We start from the raw sequence: 12,984 nt of genomic DNA, 5'->3' as shown, positions 1-12,984 counted from the left end.
GAGATTAGTCAGCTGAAGAGAATGTATGTATTGATATAGGCGAGATGAAATACGTAGATAAGAGGTGGCCAGAAAGACACAATGCACACAGAGTCTCCTGGTCCATTGTGTGGTTGTGTTAACTTTTGCAGGAACTCAAGGCTGTGTGGTTATGAGGTTACCTTCATAATTTACCACCGTCCGTGTCGGCTGCTTTATTGAGCCTGGCCTTCACTGACAGACACAGACACAGAGGAGGCTTTGATTCAGTCTGGGACCCTGTGAATCATCCTCTCTCTCTCATATCTTCCTTTGTTGTTCTGTCCTACCCCCCCCCCCCACCCACACCCACACCCCTCTCTATGCGCTCTCTTCTATACCTGTGTATACCATGTCATTTCTGTCCCCAGCTGTCTGGCTGCTTCCCCTCATCCTTATCCCTCCATCCTAATTCCTTTCTCTCCCTCTCCTCTGGCCTCTCCCTGTTTTAATCAACCCAATCTCTTCTCTGTGTCTCTCTCCTCTGCAGTCAGATCTACTGTATAGAGAACGCCCATGGCCAGCTGGTGCGCGACCTGGACTTTAACCCCAACCGCCAGTACTATCTGGCCAGCTGCGGAGATGACTGCAAGGTCAAGTTCTGGGACGTCCGCAACGTCCAGGAGCCTGTCAAGACCCTGGAGGAGCACTCCCACTGGTTGGTGAACTGTAGAGGGGCTTGGGGACGGGGCTGAGGACAAACGTCCGTCCTGGTGAGGCGTCAGATCAGGACCCGCTGTCAGCCATTTTCAAGACATGAATTAATCAGCATTTTCTGTTAAAGCAGGAGGTTAGTGTTGAAACACTAAATGACTCTGACCGGGTGCTTTGGGGTTTTAGGACCTTAGTTTTTGTGAAGAGAGATATTTATTCTCTACAGTAATCTGACCCCTACTGGTTTTGAGTTGGGCTTGATGGATTTTATTCAACTCAACAAAAATTCAAATTGGTTCAAAAAAAGAAAAAAGAAAAAAAAAAACCTCTCTCTCTCTCTATTTCGCCCCCTGGTCCATGTTGCTGCAGCAGCTTTGTGAGCCAGAACCATTTTGAAATGAAATAAAGCAAAAACCTACGACTGCAGAGTGGTGGAATGCCTCGCTTAGTTCAGGGAAGTCCACTGACTGGTGCAACCACCGAGGCCTTGTTATGAGATCAAATCAAAATAATCCAAGACTTGATAGATTAATTGTACCTGCAGAAGTTTCTGTTGAGGATTGTGATTGTTCAGTCTGGTATTTCCCTCAGCAGTGAAGCTGATATTGCAGTAAAGGAGAATTTGAAAATGTGGGATTTTGCAGTACTAAGTAAAGCTGCTAGTCAGGGCCAAACTGGGGCCTTAAAGGGATAGTAGCATTTTTTTTAAAGTGGGGTTGTATGATCTACAAATAGCCCCTAAGTACTTTAATTGCAGTAGCAGACTCTCTGCACTCCTCCCGTTAGCAACGCCAGCCCATAGCCCTGCCCAGAGATTTACAACATACAGTGTTGTGAACAGACACAAAGAAACTGTCTGTTTTCGCGTCCTAAAAGAGGTTTTACCTGAAAAAAAAAATACACAGTCCAGCCCCTCAAAGTGCAGGAAAAACGCAGTTTTTATTTGGACCTAACCAACTCACGTATCCCTCCGCCCAGGGTTAGCGCCCGCCGATCAGCAGTTGGTTAGGTCCAAATAAAAACTGCGTTTTTCCTGCACTTTGATTGGCTGGAAAAAATTATATTACAGCGAACAATGGAACTGTGTATTTTTTTTCAGGTAAAACCTCTTTTAGGCCGTGAAAATAGGCCGTTTCTTTGGGTCCATTCACAACACTGTATGTTGTAAATCTCTGGGCAGGGCTATGGGCTGGCGTTGCTAACGGGAGGAGTGCAGAGAGTCTGCTACTGCAATTAAAGTACTTAGGGGCTATTTGTAGATCATACAACCCCAAATGCTACTATCCCTTTAAGCAGAATTTCTACTTTTTTTTTTTTTTTCAAAAGGTGCTCATGTGGACAAAGTTTTACATTTTAATGTCAACAACATATCCACCTTCAAGTGAGGTGAGAGCTTCTCTCTTGTTGCTCCTGATTGGTGATGTCTCTGACTCCCTCTCCTAACCTGCAGCCTCTGGCCACTGATTGGTCAGATGTTGATTGCTGTCAATCATTGCAGTGACATGTGTGGTGTCAGATTACAGCTCTCATTACTCTCTTGTGTTGCACAGTGCATTAATTGCGTAAATTGTGCATATTGCTCAAAATGCAGCTCCAAACCTGAGGCCCTACACACAGGTTGACCATAGTGACTGTATTGCATCTAAACCTGTGGCTTATGTGCTCCTGCATACTGTCATTATAATGCCATTATAAGCATCAGTATCCTTCAGACTTTGTGTTGTTGAAAAGGTCCAATCTCATGAACACTGTTGTGGCTAAATAGAAGCCAGTCCTACTGCCCCTCTCTAGAACCCAGCAGGAAGCCTCTGCAGTAGAAGCTTCCTTTGCCCGTGTTGTGCATCTGGGACAAGATGTTAAAAATTACAAAATCATCTGTCATGAGAAACATTATCTGAATAATCCTCAGACCTGACTGAGCTGAACCTGAACTGAAATGACCCATATGAAAACAGTTCACAGTATGTTGTTCACAGATGGATTAATAATAAACAATACAGTTCACTAGTCCAGGTCATGAGCCACAGTTTTGGCTGTGAGATGAGATGTTGGCTGCAGCAGTAGCTGCTCCTCTGACCTGCCTGAATCTTGTGTTTTGTCCAAGATGGCTGCATCTCACAGTGCAGCGCTGGAGTCACTGTTCATGGATGAGGAGGGAGTGTGAGGGCTAGCAGCTTTCATTTTAAAATTATAATTGTAAAGTGTTGTTTGAGAGGTCAGATGGCTAGATGGCTAGATACCACAGGAAGTATGACAATACACTACGCTTTACAGTAAACCTCATGTGTATTATAGATTGTTTGTTGTTGAATTATAAGACACTAACATTTTATCTCAAATCTTTATGGTTGTGCATTTTAATATTGAAAAGAAAAAAAAAACATTTTTAAAGGGGCATTGTGTAACTTCTCCTGTTATCTATTCACGAAAATCGATTATTTGGTTCAAAAGTCTGTTTTTCATTAATCAGTAATCTCCCCCCATCAACAAAGTGAAGTGTTCCTTTCAGCTCTGAATGAGCCGTTCATATCATTCATATCTCCATGGAGCGGGTAAGCTCGGTGCTGCTGCCATGTGGTGTCTCCATGTTTTTACGTTCAGTGGCAGCGTGACGGTAGGAAACCACGGAAACTCAGCGCAGACACCGGAGCTGTCGGCTCAGGTGGAGGTGGCGTCTGTGAAAAGTCACCGTGGTAACGCAGTGAGGAGGAATGGAGCGTTACACTGATGATGCATTCCAGTGTTTCCCCCAGAAAATGTGTTAGTTAAGGTGGTGTCTGTCCTGTTGGCGGGGGGGGGGGGGGGTGCGCGAGCGGATCGATCGATCGTCCGGGGGGGGGGGGGGGGGGGGGGTTCGGCGTATTAAGTTTCACCACGCGCGCTGCTGTTATGCATGCGCGCTTCTCTGTGGTGTGTTTGTGTGTGTGTGTGAGAAGATGCGGAGATGAATGAAGGCGCTCGTCCGACGGAGGGGGGGGGGGGCGACGCCGAATATCGCTACATTTTAATTTTTTTAAGACGTTAGTTTAGGCGGCAGCTCATTGTTGTTAAGGCGGCCGCCTTAACAGGAAAGCGCTGCAGGAAACCCTGCATTCACCTGCAGTCAGGCAGACGGCCGTCGCTAACAAACCAGATGTCATTTTAGTCACAGAATTCCAGAGAAAGCCGGTAAAACGTGGGTCAGGTAAACAATATGACATCGGCATGACAACATATTGTCACGTGTATTGTTTTGCCTCGTGCTGACGGACCACTTGTTTACATAAAGGCTTGTTTATGCCGTTACGTGCAGCGGCTGTCGTCCGTCTGCCGTCTGCCCAATTTCATGTGAATGCAGCAGGAAAAACACCATTGAGTTGCTTGAGATATACAACCGCAACGCTAGATAGGAGTAATTCCTACACAATGTACCTTTAAAGCATTCATCATTTCATTTCAAATTCAAAATTTGACCATTTGAATAAGACAGAAATGTATTTGCATAATGGCCACAATGCCTCTTACTTAGCACTGGAGGATAATTCAGGCACATTCAGGAAAACACTCTTAACACTAATGATAAACATGATGACTCTGTCAACTTCGCTGTTGATTGGTTTCTAGTTTTATTAATGGCTTTATCTCCTAACTAATGAAATGCTCTAACTACTGATGGTGCAATAGAAAGTAGTAATACACTAAGTACTAATTAAATCGGGTGAGGACTGAGTCGGGGAGGGTTGAGTCCTGCTGTGGACTGTCTGCTGTGCAGCTGCAGGCACAGCCAAGCCCTCAAGTGTGTATGCATGGAGGACACACACTCTCCCTCCTCTGTGAGCTGAATAGATGATCAGTGTGTCTGCCAGCCAAACTGGGCTACTGCTGCAGCACACCAATCCTCACCTGATAAAGGCACACACACACACACACACACACACACACACACACACACACACACACACACACACACACACACACACACACACACACACACACACACACACACACACACACACACACACACACACACACACACACACACACACACACACACACACACACTCTGAAGCCGGCGTTATCTCTAAAAGAAAGATAGACTTGGCAACCATATCCATAACTGTAGATCACTGCAGATAACAGACGTGTGTGTGTGTGTGTGTGTGTGTGTGTGTGTGTGTGTGTGTGTGTGTGTGTGTGTGTGTGTGTGTGTGTGTTTAATCACCTAATCTGTGTTTTTTCAAGCACACTCTTTGTATCTGGATGTGTGGCTATGTGCATTTGGGTGCATTCAAGCATTGTTGTAATGCATATGCATTATAGAAATGACTGTGTGTTTGTCCAGTGTGTACACTTATCTTTAGCGTGATGCGTACGTGTGTAGGTGTTTCCCTGAGTTTGTGTGTGAGTGTGAGTGTGAGTGCGTGTGTGATTATTGTGCATGCTCATTTTTCGGCGCGCAGCCAGGATATGGCCTCAGGGCTGCTGGGGGTATTAGGGACTATTTTTTAGCAGGGAAGCGGATTAGAGGAGCGCAGGGAACGGCGTGGCCAAGGCTGATTTTCTGTCAACAGCCTTGGTTATCCCTCAATCCCTCCCTGTGAGGGAACTGGGACCGCACTCTGAGCTGTGCCCGGGGCTTAGAGAGAGAGAGAGACAGAGAGAGAGAAGAGAGAGAAGAGAGAGAGAGAGAAGGGGAGTGACATTGACGAACACAAAGAGAGAGAGAGAAAGAGGATGAAAAAGAAAGAGAGAGAGAGAGGGGACAGAGTGTTGACAATCAGAGAAAGAGAAAGAGGGGGATGAGTTGAAGAAATGAATGAGGGAAAGGTGAAACAGCTGGATTGAAAAATAAGTGAAAGTGAGCAGGAAGTAAAACCTGGATCAGGTAGTTTATGATGATAATCATCCACACACGTGAAGGATGCCCAAATATAGAATATCCTCCTTATGACTGGAGTCAGAGAGCACAACACAGGCCATCAGTATATACTCCTACCAATCCTAACATCAGAACTCTGCATTATCTGCATGATTTGGTTTGGCACAAACTGTGTGTGTGTTCTTGTACTTACTACGTTGTGAGGACTGGAAAGAGTTTTTAACCAACAGAGTGAGAATGTGTTTGGGAAGTGAGGACATTTTGGCTGGTCCTCACTTTTTCCAAGGGCTGTTTGAGGGTTAAAGGGATAGTTCACCCAAAATTGAAATTTCACTCATTATCTACTCCCCCTCATGTGGACTAAGGGCTGGGAGAAGTTTCAGAGTCCTCCGTGGCTTCTCTGAGTTACAGGGGGTCTCGGCGTAGCACTGCATGTCCATATAACTGTTGCAAATGGATACCAACTGTCTTCGTAACAAAAAGACACACCAAAAAACATCCAAATACCTCCATGCTGCTCGTATGTAATGTCCGTCTTGTATTGACGCCCTGAAATGTGAAATTGTTCCGAAACAAATTTAATAAGTCTATATTTCAAGCTTGTTTTGTAGCGGAAGCTTCTCGAAGCTCCTCTTCCCGGTTCGTCAAATTTGGACAAACTGGGAAGAGGACAGACCCTGGTTCGTCCAAATTTGACGAACCGGGAAGAGGAGCTTCGAGGAGCTTCCGCTACAAACAAGCTTGAAATATAGACTTATTTAATTTTTTTCGGAACAATTTCTCATGTCGGGGCTTCAATACAAGACGGACATTACATACGAGCAGCATGGAGGTATTTGGATGTTTTTTGGTGTGTCTTTTTGTTACGAAGACAGTTGGTATCCATTTGCAATATATGGACATGCACTGCTACGCCGAGACCCCCTGTAACCTGAGAAGCCACGGAGGACTCTGAAACTTCTCCCAGCCCTTAGTCCACATGAGGGTGAGTAGATAATGAGTGAAATTTCAATTTTGAGTGAACTATTCCTTTAAGAGTAATGGTTAAGGTTAGGTATTTGTTTTGGATGGTTAAGGTTAGGGTTAGAGGCTAGGGAATACATTATGTCAATGAGTGTCCTCACAAAGATAGCATTACAAGGATGTGTGTGTATGTGTGTGCGTGTGTGCGTGTGTGTGTGTGCGTGTTGTGTGGTCTGCCTATATGAGTGTGTGTCCTTTCTGAACAATGGAACATAGATGGATGGCTGCTTCATTGCTGCATTGTTAAATGAATGTTTGTTCCATCCCAGGGTGTGGAGCGTCCGCTACAACCACAGCCACGACCAGCTGGTGTTGACCGCCAGCAGTGACAGTCGCCTCATCCTCTCCAACATGGTGTCCATCTCCTCGGAGCCGTTCGGACACCTAGTGGACGACGAGGAGCTCAGCGAGGGGGAGGACAACCACCAGGACGACAAGTAAGAGCTCCACAGAGATGTGTGAATGTGGTCAGCTCAGCTTCAATATGGTTCATCACACTGTAGCAGGTCTGGCAGCCCCCACCTCTCTGACCTCTTTACCACTTTATTGATTTAAACCAAAAAAAGGATTTGCATCACTTTCATTATTGTTGTGGTAAATTTTTTTTGAAAAAATGGGTTGGTCCTGGCTTCTGTGTCCTATTTCTCCTTTGTCACTATGGACTAAGCAGCGTGTCAGATGTGCAGCCAAAAAAACAGATCTAATGAGCGATGTGGTTCACTGATGATTATGATTTATTGTCTAACATGAAAAGCAAAATATGAAAATAAGGTTGTTTCTGGTGGTGAGAGGGTTTGTCCACCTTTCCGAGGAAGATGCACAGTTAAGTACAGTCAATCAATTCATTGGTTGACCATTACTAGTCCTGTTGAGTTGAGAGTAGACCCTCACGGGATCGGGGTTGTGTACTGTATCAGCTCATTGTATAATTCAGATTTTTTTTATTATTATGATACTGTTCTTACATTTCTGAAAAGCTACAAGAAGCCTAATGACACAAAGTGGGAGATAAGTGTTTGGAAAAAGACGCTGCATTTGAACTGTTCATTTGATATTAGTCCTCAGATCAAAACCAACTGCTTTCACATCCACACACTTTGACATTTAGAATGAGAGAGGAAAAAAAAAAAAGCAAATAAGTCGCTGTGAAAATACTTGAGGAGTTTCTGTCTACTCCATTCAGAGTTGATTTTTTCAAATTGCAGGGATATCATCTGTAATGGTTACTATTCAGTGCTTTCCAAACCTGCCACTGTCCTCCATCCACCATGGTCCCATTCCCCCTCTCCACCATAACGACCAGCTCCTACACTCAATGACAGACTCTCATCCACAATTATCAACTCTTCTTCCTAATCACCAGCACTCAGCTCCAGTTTTAACCCTTCCACTACAGTTATTGACCCCTCTTGTACGTACAGTACACATCCACTCCACAGTACCTGAACACCATGCACTGAAGTCCTCCACTGCTTGGACTTGCTTTTAAAATGCAACAATTCACTTCAATTTGAGGATGATGATTATTTTTGAGGAGCACAAATAAAGCAAACTTCGATTTGTGTTCTTCTTAAAACTTATATATTTTTATTTCTTTTCAGGCTGTTTATCAATTATTGATTTAACCTTGAAGTGATGTTAATGTACAGATTTGTAAGAAAAGCCGACAGGTGTTACTCCAACACAGGCCGCTGGATTAGACTCATCTGTGGAATTACAAAAACTGTTGTGACACACTTGAGGCAAATGCAAGAAACACACACCTTTAGAAAGTACGTCCAGGTACCAAAAGCTGAGCATGCAGAGAAAAGAAAAGTAGCTTGTACAACAACACGGTCTAATGTAAAAACTCATATTGGGGATGACTCCAGTGTAATTGTGTCAGTACAGGATTTAATCAGTATTAATGATCAGCTGAACACCACCACCAAAAGAAACTGTAGCCTCTTTATCATTTTCTATAAAGTCATAAGCACATCTCCATCCAGAGACATCAGTGTGTTCCGCTCCGCTGTCACACACTCTCACACTCACACAACCTCTAAATGCAAGTCAGACACTGAGCCAGAGTGTTTTCATGTAAGCACTTTAAATGAATGTTGCTAACAGCCTGTCTTTAAAACTGGAGGTTATTCAGCGTGGAGCCATTCTCAGCCTTCATGAAGATTGTCAAAAACAAATAGTCAAACAAACATTTTTGAGAAAAATTGAGAGTTTCAGTTTCATATTGGTACTGTAACTATTTTATTTTTTTTATTTCTGTTTTCCTCCAGGGTTTTACATTTACCCCTCAAACAAACGAAGCCTTCAAATATCAGCCACTACTCAATAATAAAACAGGTTACTGCTCTTAATTCTCATGAAACAGAGGAAGTATTCCCTGGTTAATTAAAACGTATTAGAAATAAACTCACCAACCTATTTATTCAAACACCTGTACACCCACTTTATTCATGAGATTTTCATTCAGCCAATCATGTAACAGCAGACTGCTTTAAACAGGCAGGAAGGCTACAGTAACTACTCCATACAACATGATGAGCAGAAGACATCTCACATTACACAACTGTTGCATCCCAGGATACTTCCTTCCATTCTCATACAGCATATCCTCTTATTCTTTCTTCCACAATCAATCTATATGAGCAGAGCACATGCAGTGTTTTTATCTGAGGCTGCAGCCCAGAGAGAGCAGCTACTATCGAGGTGAACTAGTTAATGTGTAAAATAAATCCAAATATGTATGACAGTGTTTTTCCCTCAGGACTACTTGCAGCAATGGGTTTGGGGGAAATTTGAGAAGACAATAATGCTACATCATAATTCTGAAATTGTCACATTGTTGTGGCAGCGGTACAACTGTCTCTCCACTGAAGAGGCTGCTGTTCATGTTCTGAATGCACAGAGCAAAGGAGACACACTGATACAATCAACCTGTGTATCCTGTGCAGTTTTTGTCCACTAGTAGACTGACATTGTAACCAGAGGGTCATTATTCTGTTTTGTACTAGGCAATTTCACTTGATCTTATTCCATGTTATTTTATTATACGTGTATACACCTCCATATGAGCATGCAGGCAAATACACATCACTATGCAGCTATACAGCCTGAGACAGAGAAGAAGAATTCAAGATAGTAAACATGAAAAACAATGACGTCTCACATTGTTCTGTCTTCAGATGTGTTGTAAATAATGATGTTCATTCAACACATTTGACTTGAATTGAACCCACACAGTGTATTCTGATGAAATGTACTGTAAACATTCATTTATTTACAATATTTTATTGTATTTTGAAAAAAATGAAAACACGATTCAGTAAGTAACTCCTTGTTCTCATTGTTAACGTACTGAAGGAACTTCAATCAAGGGAAAGTGAATCTTAAAGGGATAGTTCAACATTTTGGCAAATTGGCCCATTGCCATAATCGCTATAGTCATAGCAGTAGGTTTATTGCCTTTAATTGTCGGTGCATGCTGTTTTTAGAACGGCGGAGCAGAGCCGTGAGCTGCTCAGAGCTACGCTACGGAGGCTCATGGGATTTCTTGGTTTCCCTCATCAAACTCATCAAATACACAATCCAACAACCCCAAAACGCTCTGGTGGACAAGTTGTGACCTGCACATTCACCACGCTATGAGATAATAATGGAACGTTACGAGACAGAGTTGTTTTGAGGCAAATGCAGAGACTGCTTGCCGAAAAACTGACCTGGCGGGAACGCGCATCAGCTGTTTTGCATGAATTTACCTCTAAAATAACTCTGTCTGGTAACGTTCTGTTATTGTCTCGTAGTGTGATGAATGTGCAGGTCACAACTTGTCCACCAGAGCGTTTTGGGGTTGTTGGATTGTGTATTTGATGATGTAGCTTGGCTCTGAGCAGTTTGCCGCTCCTCTGTTCTAAAAATAGCTTGCACCAACAAAGGTAACACCTACTGCTATGACTATAGCAATTATGGCAATGGACCAATTTGCCAAAATGTTGAACTATCCCTTTAAGTTACCATACATTAGAAATATGAGGTTTTCACAAAATCTTTGATTGTAACTACAGTAAACTACATGCACTTTAACATTAAAAAGTGCATGTAGTGCAGTTACAGTCTTTATAATAAACTCTTCAGGAGTGCAGATAAACAAGAACAAGCATCTGAAACCGACTGAGTGACCAACCTGGTGACTGGTGATCTGATGATACTTGAGTTACATCAGCTTTATCCATCCAACTGTGTCATGACATCATAGATTAAATATTGTCTGATGTTAGACAATTTAGTATCTCTAGATCCTCCATACATTTCTACATTCATGTTCCACAGCTCACCTCTGTGTGTTGTGCTTGTGTGGTCCAGGTGTAAGGAGCCCCTTAAGGACAGCGTGGTGTCCACCTACGAGGAGCACGAGGACAGCGTGTACGCAGCCGAGTGGTCGTCAGCCGACCCCTGGCTCTTTGCCTCACTCAGCTACGACGGACGCCTCGTCATCAACAGAGTCCCCCGGGCCCTCAAGTACCGAATCCTCCTCTGAGGAGGGGGGGGGCAGGGCAGGTGACCTGAACGTGTTAGTGTGTGTGTTTGTACAGCAAGAGCGCAAAGGAAATGAGGACAACACATCTGTTCACAGACATTCCATTATAAGTTGGTGAGGCAGCAGTGGTGAGGAGTGTGTGTTGTGTAAATAATCTGTAATAAATCTGCTCCCACTTCAAGTCAAAGAAAAGACTCCTGGACACAAGTGATTTGGGTAGAATGGATGTTTCTTCATATTGGCCTTAACCCACTGTGTCTTAATAACCTGCACTCACTGACAACTCTCTGTCACCCACTCAGCTCCCACTACCAGTATCAGCATGTGGACCATTTTACTGCTCTTACATTTCTAGATGTTCAGGTTATAAAATGCAGACATCTGAAGACACAACACTTTGATGAAGTCAAATACTGAATGAATGAAGCAGACGGAATTAATGGAACCTTAACCATTTGCATGAACTGAAATGTTCTTAGTGCTCAAGGACAATTATGGTAATTTCTTTTTTATCCTGAGTCCTTTTTTACTAGCTTAAGTTTTCCTGAAACTGATGATTATTTCGTTTGTAGTTTCATTTATTGTTAATTTAAACATATTTATTAGAGCAGCTTTCAGTGAAATGTCAGATAGTAGTAAAAGTAAATAAAAAAAGAAATGTCATAGTTTACAGAGGTCAGGGTCCTGTCTTCTGAATGACTTTGTAGTCCAGGGGATAAATGCATAAACCATACAGACACCATTTCCCATGTGATATTAAAAAAGACGCAGCACACTTCACACATTCCTTTGTAAACACAGTTTTTCAACTACAAAATTAGACATTATTTAACATAAAACTAAATTAATTATCATCATTATTAGTTTATAATTCCTAAACTGACATTGCATTTCTCTGATCCATGTTTCCTTTGATATTGTTCTCTTCCCTCCATCCTGTCCCTTGTGCATCTGATTGGAAACAGTTTCATCAAAGTTTAAGCCAAATGCCGCCCCATGTTGAGGCTACAGTCCTCACTGCAGGCGGCCCCGGTTCGAATCCCGCATCGGGCAGCCCTTTCCTGGATGTCATTCCCCCTCTCTGCCTCCCCATTTCCTGTCTCTCTCTCCACTGTGCTGTCGATTAAAGGCAATAAAAAGCCCCAAAATATACTTTAATAACAAAAAGTGTAAGCCAAATAAAACTAAATGTCCACAGGTAAACAGAATCTGTTCCTCACATGACGGTTCCTGTGGTGCCCCCACCCCAACATGCCACACAGCGTGACAGACCTTCATATTCAGTATTCAGTCTAAACCTGGTACATTAATCAGTCCTTCTTTATTATGTCCAGGATCTTGATGGCTCTTATCAATGAGGTGCAGCCCTTAATAACTTCAAACGTCACAAAGCATTGAGCAAGAAGAGCCTCCCAGCCCCGTTCGTCACTGTCCAGTCTCCCCTTGTCAGTCCGATGACGGTGTTTACTGAAGTTGTTGCCTGTTGTGGTTGTGTTGCATGGGTTTGTGTTGAACTCTCAGGGTCACTTGTTGTTAAAGCAGAAGTAAGCGATCCGGTGGTTTTGTCTAACTTCCTGTCAGCTGATGGAGTTAGCAGTCCCCGCCCTCGTCCCTACGTCACCACATTCACGCGCATCCCTTGGCTGCACACACAGAGAGGACCGCCCCTTTATGCCGTTCTCTCTCCTCATTGGATAAAGGTTGTAGGATACAAGGAAAGTTTTCTCCTGGGCTTACAGCAGAGCAGAGTGACTGACAGACCCGTGTTTCAGACCAAACACTCTATAGAAGTGATTGCTGTCGGAAGATACAACTATTTAAGACTTATATTAACACAAACATTCCTCTTACTTCTGCTTTAAGCCAAAAATACGTATCAACATGTTGCCACATCTGA

The 12,984-nt window shown here is 43.2% G+C and overlaps 1 protein-coding gene across 1 annotated transcript in view; it reads left to right on the top strand.

The window, feature by feature from the left end:
- eipr1 (EARP complex and GARP complex interacting protein 1) overlaps positions 1-11,262 on the top strand; it is a 75,616-nt gene extending 64,354 nt beyond the window's left edge. Inside the window, exons 7-9 of the mRNA XM_083998305.1 lie at positions 509-676; positions 6,823-6,990; positions 10,913-11,262. Coding sequence (XP_083854431.1) covers positions 509-676; positions 6,823-6,990; positions 10,913-11,087 — 511 coding nt within the window. The 3' untranslated portion in view covers positions 11,088-11,262. The remainder of the gene's footprint in view (positions 1-508; positions 677-6,822; positions 6,991-10,912) is intronic.
- Positions 11,263-12,984: the final 1,722 nt, after the last annotated feature.

Source organism: Trachurus trachurus (genome assembly GCF_905171665.1).
Source record: "Trachurus trachurus genome assembly, chromosome: 22".
Classification (NCBI taxonomy): Eukaryota; Metazoa; Chordata; class Actinopteri; order Carangiformes; family Carangidae; genus Trachurus; species Trachurus trachurus.
This window is presented reverse-complemented; position numbering and strand designations above follow the sequence as displayed.